Source organism: Pongo abelii, chromosome 6 (assembly GCF_028885655.2).
Source record: "Pongo abelii isolate AG06213 chromosome 6, NHGRI_mPonAbe1-v2.0_pri, whole genome shotgun sequence".
In the NCBI taxonomy this organism is placed as follows: domain Eukaryota; kingdom Metazoa; phylum Chordata; class Mammalia; order Primates; family Hominidae; genus Pongo; species Pongo abelii.
In genome coordinates, this window is record NC_071991.2 from 125,054,191 (window position 1) to 125,071,169 (window position 16,979).

At 46.2% G+C, this 16,979-nt stretch overlaps 1 protein-coding gene across 3 annotated transcripts; it reads left to right on the forward strand.

Annotated features, from left to right (window-relative positions):
- The first annotated feature begins 1,225 nt into the window (after window positions 1–1,225).
- Window positions 1,226–9,720, forward strand: FSCN3 (fascin actin-bundling protein 3). Of its 3 annotated transcripts, none has more exons than XM_054559751.1 (7): window positions 1,226–1,312; window positions 3,220–3,916; window positions 4,251–4,369; window positions 6,354–6,513; window positions 7,303–7,473; window positions 8,116–8,316; window positions 9,543–9,720. In XM_054559751.1, exons 1-7 carry the CDS (start codon window positions 1,241–1,243, stop codon window positions 9,596–9,598), a joined length of 1,476 nt encoding a protein of 491 aa, XP_054415726.1. In that variant the 5' UTR covers window positions 1,226–1,240; the 3' UTR covers window positions 9,599–9,720. The 3 variants fall into 3 exon arrangements, with proteins under 3 accessions (XP_054415726.1, XP_024105408.1, XP_009241476.1); XM_024249640.2 differs by having other exon boundaries at window positions 1,270–1,557; XM_009243201.2 differs by having other exon boundaries at window positions 1,271–1,557; window positions 8,111–8,316.
- Window positions 9,721–16,979: the final 7,259 nt, after the last annotated feature.

A 16,979-nucleotide genomic window follows, 5' to 3' on the forward strand; every position in this document is an offset into this window, starting at 1 on the left:
ATAAAATTACCCAGAGGATTCTGCCACTGATAGTCTATTACCCTTATTTTATAAAACATCAGTGGAGTCTGTGGCTTGTAGTTCCTTGCTGCACACCACTGAGACTCTTGCTACTTGGGAAGACCCCTCCTATGGGGAATAGGAAAGCAGGTATAAGGAACCAGGGGTGGCTGGGCACTGTGGCTCATGCCTGTAATCCTAGCACTTTGGGAGGCTGAGGTAGGAGGATTGCTTGAGCCCAGAAGTTAAAGACCAGCCTGGGCAACATGGCAAGACCCCATCTCTACAAAAAACAAAAATAAAAAATTACCTGGGCGTGGAGATGCACACCTGTGGTCCCAGCACCTCAGGAGGCTGAGGCGGGAGGATCGCTTGAGCTTGGGAGATCAAGGCTGCAGTCAACTGAGATGCACTCCAACCTGGCTAGCAGAGCAAGACCCTGACTCAAAAAAAGGAACCAGGGGTGTAGCCTATTCCCCAAGTGTGATCGACTGCCCATTTTCCCTTGGATCCTAGCCAGGCTTAGGCAGAACTCATCATCACTTCTTTTTGCCTTTGTTTTTCTTTCATGTCACTTCTTCCAGGTTCTGAGCTGGGTTTTCTCCTCAAGCTTTGCAGGAAGTGAGTCCAAGAGACTATAACTCAGAGATTCTTTGGAGGGGAAAGATACCCTTGCAGGAGCTCTGACTATCTGCCCAGCCAGATGTCCTACCCACTGGCAGAGCAGCTGGGGTTGAGGAGGGGTGCTTGGTGCTCTCTCCACCTAGGCCCTTCTCCTTACCCAGGTCCTGAGCCAGCCTTCCTGATGAATATGAGTAATTTGATGTCAACTGATTAGGGTTTCCTCATACTCCCTGCAAAGTAACATCTGGAACATTTTGACCGTATCCTCCTACGGGCCATAAAAGCTGATAGATTTTTCTTGGATATCTTGAACTTAACAAAATACTTCAGTTGCAAGGGAGCCAGGCAGAACTCACTTCCTTGGGAGGAAGGAGGTTGCTTTCTATCCTGATATCAGAATGAGAAATGGAGGTAAAGAAAGGAAAAAACTTGCCTAAATTCACAGGTTGAAGTTCCGGATCCTGGTCTCAGCTCAGCGTACCTTGGTGCCCAGAGGGGAATAGGAAGGCAAACACCAGAGGCTCTGCACCCACCTCTTCTAGGCCATGGATTAATGCTGCTGGGCCAGGGCCCTTTCCCCACTGTGGTGGGATAAGAGGTTGCCCTCACAGTCACAATGCTCCCGGGTCACAGAGGTGCTGGGGCCCAGGCCAGCCTCTGCCCGGGAAGTTCTCTCTGGAAACATCTGGTGGGTACTACAGGCCCTATTCCAGGCCCTATGGCCTGTGGAACCTCACCACGGGGGGGAGGGCTGGGCCAGACAGAGTCATCACCTGTGGTGTCGGCCCCATGGATGAGATTGAGTGGATACACAGACATCCCAAGGCTGAGGACCTAAGGGTTGGGCTCATCAGCTGGGCAGGAACCTACCTCACCTTTGAGGCATGCAAGAATACAGTCACTGCAACTGCGAAGAGTTTGGGCAGGAGACAGGTGACAAAGCAAACCCATGCTGGAACCAGTTTTCTGAGTGGCCAAGCTGTGTGTGTGTGTGTGTGTGTGTGTGTGTGTGTGTGTGTGTGTGTGTGTGTGTGTGTGTGTGTGTGTGTGTGTGTGTGTGTGTGTGTGTGTGTGTGTGTGTATACTTGCCTGTGTGTGTGTGTGTGTGTGTGTGTGTGTGTGTGTGTGTGTGTGTATACTTGCCTGTATATGAAAGTATACTGGAACCAGTTTTCTGAGTGGCCAAGCTGTGTGTGTGTGTGTGTGTGTGTGTGTGTGTGTATGTACTTGCCTATATATGAAAGTATACTGGAACCAGTTTTCTGAGTGGCCAAGCTGTGTGTGTGTGTGTGAGTGTGTGTGTGTGTGTGTGTGTGTGTGTGTACTTGCCTGTATATGAAAGTATACTGGAACCAGTTTTCTGAGTGGCCAAGCTGTGTGTGTGTGTGTGTGTGTGTATGTACTTGCCTATATATGAAAGTATACTGGAACCAGTTTTCTGAGTGGCCAAGCTGTGTGTGTGGGGGTGTGTGTGTGTGTGTGTGTGTGTACTTGCCTCTATATGAAAGTATACTGGAACCAGTTTTCTGAGTGGCCAAGCTGTGTGTGTGTGTGTGTGTGTGTGTGTATGCACTTGCCTGTATATGAAAGCAGGGTGTACTCTCAACCTAATCACTTTCCTAGGTTCTGCCAGTGCCAGGCCTGAGGCTTTTCTACTCTAGGCTTTTGTTCACAGACCCTATTGCCCCATCTCCCACCTCTCAATTTATTCCACAAGGTGAAGCCTCAGCCTTGCCCTTGCTGCCTTGTCCTGCTCTAACTGTCCCTATTCCCCATCCCAGCACAGGGTGGTTGTGTCAGAAAGAGAAGAAGTGGAGAGCACAGGGTGGTTGTGTCAGAAAGAGGAGAAGTGGAGAGCCCAGGTGGGAAAGCAGAATTGTGGGCATCCAGGGGAAGTTGGACCAGTGGAGTTATTGCAAAGCCTATGTTTCTGTTCTGGTTGTGGTTTGAGAATGGGGAACTCCAGAAGCCCTAGCAGTGTCAGTCTTCATTCTAGAGAGGAATGTAGGCACCTCTGGGATGGGTGCCAGAGTGAGGCAGGGGCGAAGTTCTTCCTCTTATAACAAGGTTGATCACAGCTGAACCAGGCAGTTGCATCTGAACTGTTTGTGCTCCCATCTTCATCCCTGGAGCCAGGGCCTGCCTATAAGAGCTTTTGCTTCTGTCTTGCCATGCTGGAAGGCAACCTTTGGGGATGGAGCTATTGGCTAAGTTGCTCTCTGCGGACAACAGTGAGGAAGAAAATGTAAGACTTACACCAAAGCGTTTCTTTAAAAATTAGGTATTGAAGAGTGGGATTAAGAAAGGAGAGAGGTTTACCTTCTGTTATCTGGAGGAGGTAGACATCTAGAACTTCTCTTTGGATCTTGCCATCTATCTGGCTGCAGGGGTGGAAGGGCCCAGAGATCTCTTGATGAAGGGAGAGTGGGAAAGTGGAAGAGCTGACAGCAAGGAGATACCAGGGCTGATGTGGAAGAGGAGGTGGTTGGTGCTGATGAAGGTGCCAGGGTGATGCCAGCCGTGACAGTTGCAGGGCTCCTTGGTCTGGTAACTTCGTGATACTGATTTCCCTCTTCTCCCTCCTGATGCCTCCAGACCTGGGAGATCCTGGTAAGCAATGAGCATGAGACACAGGCCGTGGTGCGACTAAAGAGCGTGCAGGGCCTCTACCTGCTGTGTGAGTGTGATGGCACCGTGTGTTATGGCCACCCAAGGACCAGCCACCACGGGTGCTTTCTACTGCGTTTCCACCGGAACAGCAAGTGGACTCTCCAGTGCCTAATCTCTGGTCGTTATTTGGAGTCCAATGGCAAGGACGTGTTTTGCACTTCCCGGGTCCTCTCAGCTTACCACATGTGGACCCCCCGACCAGCCCTCCATGTCCACGTGATCCTCTACAGCCCCATCCACCACCGCTATGCCCGGGCCGACCCCACTATGGGCCGCATCTGGGTGGACGCAGCAGTTCCCTGCCTGGAGGAGTGTGGCTTCCTGTTGCATTTCCGAGATGGATGCTACCACTTGGAGACCTCTACACACCACTTCTTGTCCCATGTAGACCGGCTGTTCTCCCAACCCTCATCACAGACAGCTTTTCACATGCAAGTGCGGCCTGGAGGGCTTGTGGCACTGTGTGATGGAGAAGGAGGCATGTTATATCCACAGGGCACGCATCTGCTCTTGGGCCTGGGCTGCAACCCCATGAGGGGTGAGGAGTGGTTCATCCTACAGCACTGCCCAACCTGGCTCAGCCTCAGGTCAAAGACTCGGCGGTTCATCTCAGTCATCTACGGCAAGTGCTGGGCCCAACACAGCGATGGAGGGAGGGAGGGGTGGCTGTTGAAAAGAGGAAAATGGGTTTGGGATCAGCACAGATTTTTGAGTCTGCTAATAAGGAAGATCCTGGGGTCCCAAGGGGATCTTTTGTGCCATTGAGAAGGACAGAAAAGCATGGGTATGGGATTTAGGGGAAAGTTGCCTGGGTCTTCTCCAGAACTACCAGGGTCCAACAGAAAGTGATGAAGTTTGAGGAGGGAAAGAGGAGGGACAGAAGCCCCAGTCATAAAACATGGAGGAGGGGCTGAGACTGAGGGGGAGGCTTTTACTGACATGCGCTTCCTCTGCAGATGGTGAGGTGCGTGCTGCTTCTGAGCACTTAAACCCAATGTCCTTGTTCCAGTTTGAATGTGACAGTGAGAGCCCCACTGTGCAGTTTCGTTCAGCCAATGGCTACTACCTAGCCCAGGTGAGACCTTGGCTTCCTGAGCAAGAGAAACCTTAAGCTCTGAGCTCTCCCTCCCTAGACTTCCTTCTCCTTTTTCAAGGCAAATGATGAGAGGATGATGTGGGCTGTGGAGGCACTTGTTGATAAACATTCATTTTCACCCAATGGGGGCTCCTTTAAAAAAAAAACAAAAATCAACTTTATTAAGGTATAATTTGAAAGTTTGTAAATTATATAATATACATATGTATAAATTATGTATATTATTTACAAATAAGTATATTATGTATGTTTTATAAATAAAATGCACCTATTAGGTATAAAATTCAGTAAGTTTTGACAAATGTATCCATCCACGCAACCATGCCATAAGCATATCACAAGTGAGAAAATATTTCCAACACCACAAAATTTCCTCTTGCTTCTTTGCAGTCAGTTTCCCTCCACCCTTGCCTCCCTCTCCTGGCTACCACTGATCTGCATTCTGTCTCCGTGAATTAGATTTGCTTACCTACTTTAGCATTTCTGATCAATGGAAACATACAGTATGTATGGTACATATGTTTCTTTTGCTTGGCACAATATTTTTAAGATTCGTTCATAATGTTCGTGTGTCAGTAGTTCATTCCTTTTTATTGCCGAGTAGTATTCTATAATGCTGCTCATAAACATGATTTGTTTATCTATTCACTTGTTGATGAACACTTGGCTTGTTTCTAGTCTGGGCTATTATGAATAAAGTTGCTATAAGCATTCATGTACAAGTCTTTTTGTGAACATACATTTTCATTTATCTTGGGTAAATATGTAGGAGTGGAATTACTAGGTTGTATAATAGATATGTGCTTAACTTTGGAAGAAAGTGTCAGTTTTCTAAAGTGATTATACTATTTTACATTCTTGTCAATAATGTATGAGGATTCTAAGAATTCCATATCCTCACCAACAGTAAAGCTAGCTTTTGGATTGTCTTTTTTATTTTAGCCACTCTAGTGAGTGTGTAATTTATGGACTTAATTCACATTTACCTTATAATTAGTAAGGTTTAGAATTTTTTTTTTTTTTTTGAGATGAGGTCTTGCTCTGTTGCCTGGGCTGGAGTGCAGTGGCTCAGTCTCGGCTCACCACAACCTCCGCTTCCTGGGTTCAAGAAATTCTCCTACCTCAACCTCCCAAGTAGCTGGGACTACAGGCATGCGCCACCATGCCCGGCTAATTTTTTGTATTTTTAGTAGAGATGGGGTTTCACTACATTGGCCAGGCTGGTCTCGAACTCCTGACCTCATGATCTGCCCGCGTCAGCCTCCCAAAGTGCTGGGATTACAGGCGTGAGCCACCATGCCCGTTTTCATGTGCTCATTGGCCATTTGTATATCTTCTCTGTGACATATCTGTTCAGATGCTTTGCCATTTGTTACTGGGTTGTTTGTCTTATTAATGAGTTGTAGGAGTTCTTTATGTGTTCTAAATCCAAATCCTTTGCCAAATATATGTATTGCAAAAGTTTTCTCCAAACCTGGGGCTTACCTTTTTATTTGTTTAATGGATCTTTTGAGAAGCAAGTTTTTAATTTCAGTGAAGTTCAGTTTATCAATTTTTTAAAATGGTTACTGCTTTTCATGTCCCAAGAAATCATTGCCTACCCCAAAGTTGCAAAGAACTTCTCTTATGTTTTCTTCTAGATGTTTCATAGTTTAACTTTCACTTTTATGCCTATGATCTACTTCAAAATGATTTTGAAGTGAAGACTGAGGTTTATTTCTCTCCCTATGATATTGTGGCGTAGTTTTTACGCTGTGCTCTGGGATACAGCACAGACTGGGGGAAGGGGGAGAGCTGAGGCCACAGCACATCTTCCAAAAAGGTTCTGAAAGCATCAACTCTGGGAGCATGAAAAAGGCTGATGGGTGGGATGTGGGAAGCGGGTCTAGGAATAAAACTGGTGGGAAGAAAGCTGAGATTGTCAGTCCTTACTCCTCATCGCTGTTTCTGACATTCTTTCCAGAGGCGCCACAGGGCAGTAATGGCTGATGGGCACCCCCTGGAGCCTGACACGTTCTTCCGAATGCACTGGAACTGTGGCAGGATCATCCTGCAGTCCTGCAGGGGGCGCTTCCTGGGCATTGCACCCAACAGCCTGCTGATGGCCAATGCCATCCTTCCAGGTGAGTGAAGCAGCCTTCCTGCCAGATGATTCCGAGACAGGGAGACTCGGAAGGTGGAATAGAGGGAGGTGGAATATGATTGTTAAAAAGAGCACTGAAGGCCGGGCGTGGTGGCTCACTCCTGTAATCCCAGCACTTTGGGAGGCTGAGGTGGGTGGATCACGAGGTTAGGAGTTTGAGACCAGCCTGACCACGTGAAACCCCGTCTCTACTAAAAATACAAAAATTAGCCAGACGTGGTGGTGCGTGCCTGTAATCCCAGCTACTTAGGAGGCTGAGGCAGGAGAATTGCTTGAACCTGGGACTTGGAGGTTGCAGTGAGCCAAGATCCTGCCACTGCATTGCAGCCTGGGCGACAGAGCGAGACTCCATTTCCAAAAAAAAAGCACTGGAGTTGGGGTCAGAAGATTTGGGTCTGTACTCGTTCAGTCACTGAATTTTTGTCATCACTTGAGCAAAGCACCTCCTTGAGCCTCAGTTTTGTCGTCTATAAAAATGGACATTTCATTGTCTACAACTCTGCAGCCTCACAGAGTTGTCATGAGGATTAAACACATCAACATATCTCAAAGGAAGGAAGAATATTAAAGCTTCTTGGGTTTTGCATGTGCTGGGTACTCTCACAAACATTTCACAAGCACCTAGCATAAGACCTGACACATATTAGGTGTTCATTCAATGTTAAAATATTGACCACACCCTTCTGCAATTAGTGTCCCCCCTCCTGCTTCCACTTGGGAAAACACCTAAAGGCAGCCCATCCAGATAACTGCTTCCTATTTCTTTCAGGCCCAAATGAGGAATTTGGGATTTTATTTGCCAATCGCTCCTTCCTTGTATTGCGAGGTCGTTATGGCTATGTGGGCTCCTCGTCAGGCCATGACCTCATACAGTGCAACCAGGATCAGCCCGACCGCATTCATCTACTACCCTGCCGACAGGGTATCTACCACTTCCAGGGTGAGTGGCTCCTCTTCCCTGCCCGAGGGTTCACAGTCTAGTCCCTGCCTTAGCCCCAGCTCAGACTTCAGGGCCTGCCACTCAGGGCTTGCTCATTATAAAAGGAAAAACAAGCCAGGTGCGGTGGCTCACGCCTGTAATCCCAGCACTTTGGGAGGCCAAGACGGGCAGATCACGAGGTCAGGAGACCAAGACCATCCTGGCTAACACGGTGAAACCCTGTCTCTACTAAAAATACAAAAAATTAGCCGGGCGTGGTAGTGGGCGCCTGTAGTCCCAGCTACTGGGGAGGCTGAGGCAGGAGAATGGCGTGAACCCAGGAGGCGGAGCTTGCAGTGAGCCAAGATCACGCCACAGCACTCCAGCCTGGGCGACAGAGCGAAACTCTGTTTCCAAAAAAAAAAAAGGAAAAACAAGACCTCTGTTTTCACACTTCAAAGCCCCAGGGTGGGTTGGCAGAACAGAAAACACTGGAATCCCTATTGGCGCTCCTGCATTTCCATAGAAGGACTTGCCAATGCAGGCAGGATGGGGCAGCCAGGGGAGGGTGGCATGCCTCCATGAAGCCCCTCCAAGGCCAGATCGCTGGAGGACTCCTCTATGAATGGCCCACTAACCTGAGCTCTTCCTTCTCCAGCACAGGGGGGATCCTTCTGGTCAATAACATCCTTTGGCACCTTTCGCCCTTGGGGCAAGTTTGCCCTCAACTTCTGTATCGAGCTTCAGGGGAGCAACTTACTCACTGTACTGGCCCCCAATGGCTTCTACATGCGAGCCGACCAAAGCGGCACCCTGTTGGCAGACAGCGAAGACATTACCAAAGAGTGTATCTGGGAATTTTAGGTAAGGGAGAGGAAGAGGTAAGGGGCTAGGGGAGCAGAAGCCATGGAGCAAGAGGAGAAGGGAGGTGGGTGGGGAGGCATGTGATGGGAAGACCAAAATGCACTCCCAGGCTGACTTCTGTCCCATAATTTGATCAACTCCAGACATTTATTCCGAATCTGTGCCATTTCTTGAGAGCTTAAAAACCTGGGCTTGCTAGAAAGGGGAGACAGTTTCCCACTGCTATGCCACACTGATAAGTGGGCTTGGAAGCACGCCTGGAGGGGACAGGGTGAGGTGTTCTTGTACATTTCTATCTCCATTAAGATGCAGAATTTCATTCTATTTTTAGGGAAAACGGATGACTTTGATCATGTGTGTAGGTGAAAAAAAAGATGTGCTTTCTATCCTTTGCACTTTCTATCCCTACCTCTTGGACCCCTGGGGCTCTTGAATATTTGTCCCCAGCCCCAACCCTTCTCCTGACCTCTAATGTAATGTCTCTCCAACCTCCTGATAGACAGTTGACTTGACTTCGTCCTGCCAGTTCCCAAAAATCAGCATAGCTGATATCAGCCTGTTCATCTTCCCTTCCTAAGGTGATCCTGTTTTCCTGCCTTCCCCAGGGCCATCTTGGGCATTCCCTCCTCCCAAATGCTCAGGCTCAAGAGCTCAGCACCATCTCTCCACCATTTCTTCCACTTCCTTCATCAAACCCTGCAAATTCTTGGCTACTTCTTTAACAATGCCTCTTGTGTGCTTGCTCCTTCTTAATTACCATTGCCACCATTTGGCTCCAGGCTTTTCTCCAGAAGCACTGCTTCTAGGGCTCCCCCGAAGCATTTCCTGCTGCCAGATCCATCCATCCAATCTCATCTCCGACATCCAATCTCATCTCCACACTGTTTGCTTTTATAACGTGCTGTTTCCCTTCCATCATTCCCTGTTCACACTCTTCAGGCACCTTGTTGCTCTTAGTCCTGTCCCTTCCTAATGGACCTTGCTTTCCTGACTTATTGTGCAAAGTGCTTTGTTTTTGACATCACACAGACCTGGAATCAAGAGCTATTAAGCTTCTTCCTGTATGTTAACTTCACATATGTCTAGGGTGGATCCCTCATCAAGAATGGGATAAATCACTTTATTCTCTTTCCTCCCACAGGATCTTACCCAGTGTTCTAAAAGCCAGAGATCAGCAAATGACTGACTTGATTGCTGACAGTTTATATTTCTTCTTTCCTCTCCAGGTCAATGGGATGTCACCTACCAAATCCAAATCCTCCAGGAAAAAATACTACAGTAAATGGAACAGGAACCTCAGAGTCAAGATCCAAGAGAAGAATATCTGTTACAACTTTTCCTACCCAGTTTAGCAAAACACCCCTGTTTTATGCAACAATACATCACAACAGGCCACCCCCAAGATCCTTGTGTGCATCTGACTCAGTATAGAGTAGGGGTCTGGATGAGGGTTGAAACAGAGGCCCCAGGCTGCTCTAAGTTCTATCCAGGAGAGACCAAATGGCAAGCAGTTCTTCCACTGATCTTCCCCATCCCTGTCCAGAACTGCTAGACTTTTTCCAGTGAACCCATGAGCAGCCAGCATTGCCCTGAAGGGTTTAGAATCCAGTTATGACTTTAAATATCTTTTTGGTTTAGAAAAAAGGAAAGATTGTTAATCTTGTGGGCACAGGATAATGGTAATAACACCTTATGCCTGGATAGGCCACTTTACCTCCTCCTACCATGATTTATTCAACTTCCCTACCCAACATTACCTTTTTTCCAGTGAAGTGGGTACTTCCTCCACCACTTCTTACCTTTTTTTTTTTTTTTTTTTGACAGAGTCTTGCTCAGTCACCCAGGCTGAAGTGCAGTGGCAGTGGTGTGATCTTGGCCCACTGCAACCTCCGCCTCCCGGGTTCAAGCAATTCTCCTGCCTCAGTCTCCCAAGTAGCTGGGATTACAGGCGCCTGCCACCACCCCCAGCTACTTTTGTGTGTGTGTGTGTGTTTTTAGTAGAGACGGGGTTTCGTCATGTTGGCCAACCTGGTCTTGAATTCCTGACCTCAGGTGATCCACCCGCCTCGGCGTCCCAAAGTGCTGGGCTTACAGGTGTGAGCCACCATGACCGGCAGACTTCTTACCTTTCACAGACAGCGAAAGTGATTTGCCCGAGATCTCATGACTAATCACAGCACAGCTAGGCTTCTGACTCAAATCCAACTCTAATGTCCACCATTCTTCCAATCAAAGCAGGATTTCCAAAATGTCTGTCATTCTTACACTGTCTTTGTGACTTTGGCCTTTATCTACCTACCATCTGCCGTATTAATGTTTTTATTGACATAGACTCTTAAATACATTTATTTAGAAAGGAATATTTTTTCACTATCATAAAATGGAAAGCCAGAATCACTTACCATAAGTGGAAAATGACTATAAAAATAAATACAGGTATACCTCAGAGATATTGTGGGTTCAGTTCCAGACCACTGTGATAAAGCAAATATGGCAATAAAATAAGTCACACAAATTTTTTTGTTTCCCCAGACATATAAAAATTATGCTTGCACTATACTATGAAGTATGCAATAGTATTATGTCTTTAAAACAATGTACATACCTTAATTTTAAAATACTTTATTGCTAAAAAATGCTAATGATTGGCCAGGTGCAGTGGCTCACATCTGTAATCCTAGCGTTGGGCATTAGTGAGGCCTAGGCAGGCAGATCACTTAAGGTCAGGAGTTTAAAACCAGCCTGGCCAACATGGTTGAAACCCCGTCTCTACTAAAAATACAAAAAATTAGCCGGGTGTGGTGGCAGATGCCTGTAATCCCAACTACTCAGGAGGCTGAGGCAAGAGAATCACTTGAACCCAGGAGGCAGAGGTTGCACTGAGCTGAGATGGCGCCACTGCATTCCAACCTGGGCAAAAGAGCAAGACTCCATCTCAAAAAATATATATATATGCTAATGATCATTTGAACCTTCAGTGAGTCATAATCTTTTTGCCAGTGGAGGATCTTGCCTCAATGTTGATGGCTGCTAACTGATCAAGGTGATGGTTGCTGAAGGTTGGGGTAGCTGTGGTGATTTCTTAAAATATGACAATAAAGTTTGCTGCACTGATTGATTCTTTCTTTCACAGAAGATTTCTCTGTAGTATGTGGTGCTGTTTGATAGCATTTGACCCACGGCAGAACTTCTTAAAAAGTCGGAATCAATCCTCTCAAACCCTGTTGCTGTTTTATCAATTAAGTTTATGTAATGTTCTAAATCTTCCATTGTCATTTCAGAAATGTTCACAGCATTTTCAGTAGGAGTAGATTCCATCTCAAGAAACCACTTTCTGGCCGGGCACGGTGGCTCAGGCCTGTAATCCTAGCACTTTGGGAGGCCAAGGCAGGCGGATCATGAGGTCAGGAAATCAAGACCATCCTGGCTAACACGGTGAAACCCTATCTCTACTAAAAATACAAAAAATTAGCCAGGCATGGTGGCGGGCACTTGTAGTCCCAGCTACTCGGGAGGCTGAGGCAGGAGAATGGCGTGAACCCGGGACAGAGCAAGACTCTCAAAAAAACACTTTATTTGCACCACTGCACTCCAGCCTGGGGGACAGAGCAAGACTCTCAAAAAAACACTTTATTTGCTTATCCATAAGAAACAACTCTTCATCGGTTCAAGTTTTATCACAAGATTATAGTAATTCAGTCTCATCTTCAGGCTCCACTTCCAATTCTAGTTCTCTTGCTATTATTTCACCACATCTACAGTGATTTCCTCCAATGAAGTGTTGAATTCTTCAAACTCATCCATGAGGGTTGGAATAAACTTCTTCCAAACTCCTGTTACTATTAATATTTTGACCTTCTCCCATGAATCATGAATGTTCTTAATGGGCATCTAGAGTAGTGAATTCATTTCAGAAGGTTTTCAATTTACTTTGCTTGGATCCATCAGAGGAATCACTAATGTAAGACAGGTATAGCCTTGTAAAATGTATTTCTTAAATACTAAGACTTGAAAGTCAAAATTACTCCTTGATCTGCAGGCTGCAGAATGGATGTTAGGTTAGCAGGCATGAAAACAACATTAATCTCCTTATACATCACCATCAGAGCTCTTGGGTTAACTCTCAATTAAGGCATTGTCAATGAGCAGTAATATTTTAAAATCAATATTTTTTTTCTGAGCAGTAGGTCTCAATAGTGGGCTTAAAATATTCCATAAACCACGCCATGAACAGATGTGCTGTCATCCAAGATTTGTTGTTCCATTTACAGAGCACAGGCAGAGTAGATGTAGCATTATTCTTCAGGGCCCTAGGATTTTCAGAATGATAAATGAGCACTGGCTTCCACTTAAAGTCACCAGCTGCAGTATCCCCTCACAAGAGAGTCAATGACTGTCTGTTGAAACTTTGAAACCAGGCATTGACTTCTCCTGTGTAGTTATAAAAGTCCAGATGACATCCTCTAATAGAAGCCTGTTTTATCTATATTGAAATCTGTTGTTTCGTATAGCCACCTTCATTGGTGATCTTAGCTGGATCTTCTGGATCTTGCTGCAGCTTCTATAATACATCAGCACTTGCTGCTTCACTTTGCACTTTTATATTATGGAGATGGCTTCTTCCCTTAAGCCTCATGAACCAACTTCTGTTAGCTTCAAACTTTTCTTCTGCAGCTTCCTCACTTCTCTCAGCTTCATAGAATTGAAGAGAGTTAGGGTCTTGCTCTGGATTAGGCTTTGGCTTAAGAGAGTGTTGTGGCTGGTTTGATCTATCCAGGCCACTAAAACTTTCTCCTGTCAGCAATAATGCTATTTTACTTTCTTATCATTTGTAGGTTCACTGGAGTAGCCCTTTTAATTTCCTTCAAGAACTTTTCTTTTGCATTCACAATTTGCTAATAACTGTTTGGCAAAAAAGGCCTCGCTTTCCACCTATCTCAGCTCTCAACAGGCCTTCCTTACTAAGTTTCATCATTTATAGCTTTTGCTTTAAAGTGAGGGACATGTGACTGTCCTTTCTTGAACACTAAGAGGGAATTGTAGGGTTATTCATTGGCCTAATTTCAATATTGTTGTCTTAGGGATTAGGGAGGTCTGAGGAGAGGGAGAGAGAAGTGGGAAAGGCCAGTCCGTGGAGCAGTCAGAACACACATCACATTCATCAATTAAGCTCACCATTTTATTTTATTTTATTTTATTTTATTTTAGACAAAGTCTTGCTCTGTCATCCAGACTGGAGTATAGTGATGCAATCTCAGCTCACTGCAACCTCCGCCTCCCGGGTTCAAGGAATTCTCCTGCCTCAGCCTCCCAAGTAGCTGGGATTATAGGCATGTGCCGCTGCACCCAGCTAATTTTTGTATTTTTAGTAGAGACAGGGTTTCACCATGTTGGCCAGGTTGGTCTCAAACTCCTGACCTCAAGTGATCTACCTGCCTTGGCCTCCCAAAATGCTAGGATTGCAGGCGTGAACCACCAAGCCCAGCCAAGTTCACCATTTTATATGGATGTGAGTTGCACCGCCCCAAAACAATTACAATGGTAACATCAAAGACCATTAATCACAGGTTACCATAACAGATAACAATGAAAAAGTTTGAAATACTGCAAGAATTACCAAATTACCAAAATGTGACACAGAGACAGAAAGTGAGCACGTGCTCTTAGAAAAGCGGTACCAACAGACTTGCCACAAACCTTCAATTTGTTTACCAAAAAAAAAAGCAGTATCTGTGAAACGCACTAAAGCAAAGTCAAAGTGCACTAAAATGAGGTGCACCTGGATAATGAAAATAAAGTGATGATATCAAATCCTAGTTAAACTTTTCTTCCCTGCCCAAGGCTCAGAGCGTGAGGTTCCCTTTCCCTTTACTAATAAAGGAGATGAACAACTTTTTTTTTTTTTTTATTTAGGCAGAGTCTTGCTCTACTGCCCAGGCTGGAGTGCCGTGGCATGATCTGGGCTCACTACAACCTTCACCTCCCAGACTCAAGCAATTCTTCTGTCTCAGCCTCCCGAGTAGCTGGGACCACAGGCTCCTGCCACCACGCCTGGCTAATTTTTGTATTTTTAGTAGACATGGGTTTTCGCCATGTTGGCCTGGCTGGTCTCAAATTCCTGACCTCAAGTGATTGGCCCGCCTCAGCCTCCCAAAGTGTTGAGATTACAGGTATGAGCCACCGCACCCAGCCAACAACTGTTAAAGTGGCACCAAAGACTAGGACCAAAATGAAACTTTCTCCTTGATACAATCAGAATTGAAAGGGAGTTGAAAAGGGAATAATTTTCTCACTTCTGACTCAATATTATTTGAATCAACATACACACACTTCCTAAAACATTCTTAAATACCAACAGTGCTGCCTATTCCCCACTTTGGAAAATTTGCCCCATACCATAATGAATGTCTGATTTTTAAATCCGTTGACAAGAGAAGGCTGAAACTGGAACATAAGAGAGATTCAGTTTGGATAGAGGAAAATGACTTTATTTTTTGTAAGTATATCACCCCTCGGGAGATATAAAAGAATTTTTTAAAAATTTCAGTCCAGTAATAGGTGAGGTAAGTGAAAAGTGAGAACACTGGAGATGAGGGCATCTCCTTTCTTAGAAAGCATTAAGAATAGGCCACTTGCTGGGTGCAGTGGCTCATGCCTGTAAGCCTTGGGAGGCCGAGGCAGGAGGATCACTAGAGCCCAGGAATTCGAGACCAGCCTGGGCAACACAGTGAGACTTTGTCTCTACTAAAAATACAAAACAATTAGCCGGGCATGGTGGTGTGCACCTGTACTCCCAGCTACTTGGGAGGCTGAAGCAGAAGGATTGCTTGAGCCTGGAGGTCGAGGCTGCAGTGAGCTGAGGTTGCACCACTGCACTCCAGCCTGGGCAACAGAGAAATAACGTGTTTGAAAAAAAAAAAAAAAAGATAGTGCTCTACTAACCTCGAAATTTCATATCCACATATGTGCAGTGGGATATGCTCTTCAGAGAGATAGGACCTTGGAGGTCATTTGATGCCGAATCTCTCTCTCACTATTCTAATCCCCCCAACTACCTGCAGGGGATGCATTTAAGACTTCCAGCAGATACCTGAAACCACAGATAGTACAATATCATACATATACTCTTTTTTCCTATACATACACACCTAGGGTAAAGTTTAATTTATAAATTAGACACAGTGAGAAGTAAATAATACTAATAGTAAAATAGGATGATTATCACAAATGCCACTATCACTACTCTTGCACTTTGAGGCCATTATTAAGTAAAATAAGGGTTACTTGAACACAAGCACTGCAATGCCAAGATAGTTATCTGATAATCAAGACTGCTACTGACTAGTGAGCAGGTAGCATAGACAACATGGAGATGCAAGATTTCTCAAGCTACTCAGAATGACATGCAATTTAAAATCAATTAGTTGCTTATTTCTGGAATTTTCCATTTAATATCTTCAGGTTGCAGTTAATCACAAGTAACTGAAACCCGAAAAGCAAAACCATGGACAAAGGGGGGAATACTGCACTCAGATGCATGGGCATGCATGTACGTGCACACATGCATGCGCGCGCGCGCGCACACACACACACACACACACACACACACACACACACACACACACACAAAATCTTATGCCCTGTTCCCTACATGACCAACTGTCACAGGATCCTTGAGGGGTTGCTTTTCCAGCTGGAAACTTCTGTGGCTAGTGATGCCTTTGCCTGAGTTTTGCTCAGGCTGCTGGGCTCATTCCACACACTCGGCCTGGCAGGCTGCACTCAGCTCGTGCTACTGTCCTGGTTCACCTGCCAAGAGCGAGCCAGGAGTGGAGCAGTGAGGGGTGTGTAAACAAGCAGGGGGTCTAGCCACTGTGCACAGCCAGGCATGCCGGCTGTGGGGGGCAGGCAGCTCCAGGTGCTGGTACAGATGCCGGCTCTGTGCAAGGCTTCAGCAGGACCACAAGAAGCTTCCACTGCAGGTGCTGGGGAATGCAGTGGTGCCTGGAAACTTGGAGATGCCAGGAACCACAGGGCCCCAAAGAGGGTATCACAGCCCTGGCTCAGGGAACCCCTAGGTCTGGGGTCCCTGTAAGGCCATAGCTCTTCTGTCTTTCTCATCACCCACAACATGGTGAGTGTGTGTGTGCGAGTGTTTCAGTTCTGTTGGTGTTACAGCTCTTTCAGTCCCACCATTGGTGGATCTGGAGTTTTTGTCTCATGTCCGGGAAGAATGAGGTATGTGGACAACTGCAGGGTGAGCAAGGCAGAGAGGAGCTTCATTGAGCAACAGAACAGCTCTCAGAAGACCGGAAGTAGGTATGTCCTTTCTGCCGGCAGGTCATTTCAACTAGTCGAGGACACCTGAGGTGGGTAGCTCCTTCCCGTAGCTGGTAATCCCAATGTCTGCATGACTCTAGCTGAGGCCTGGGGTTTTCATGGGCTCAGAAGGGAAGAGTGTGTGCTAACTGGTCCGTAAGTGGCCATGGGTAGGTCTGGAAAAAGCACCATCCGATTGGCCAAAGGGTCATCAATGAAGTCCTCACTCTGGGCCTCCTACTTCACCCAGAACTGGCAGTCTGGCCCCCAGGCTTCAGGCCATTCCTGGCTTAAAGGTGGGGTTTCTCTGCAGAATTGCCCCTTTCTGCCTAGGAACCTGTCTG

What these genes read in the sequence shown, in the direction of transcription:
- FSCN3 (XM_024249640.2), top strand. Translation starts at nt 1,414, where the DNA reads ATGGATGAGATTGAGTGGATACACAGACATCCCAAGGCTGAGGACCTA. An exon ending in GTTCATCTCAGTCATCTACG is followed by an intron (nt 3,917 to 4,250) that starts GCAAGTGCTGGG and finishes CTTCCTCTGCAG; the next exon opens with ATGGTGAGGTGCGTGCTGCT. An exon ending in GGGTATCTACCACTTCCAGG is followed by an intron (nt 7,474 to 8,115) that starts GTGAGTGGCTCC and finishes TCTCCAGCACAG; the next exon opens with GGGGGATCCTTCTGGTCAAT.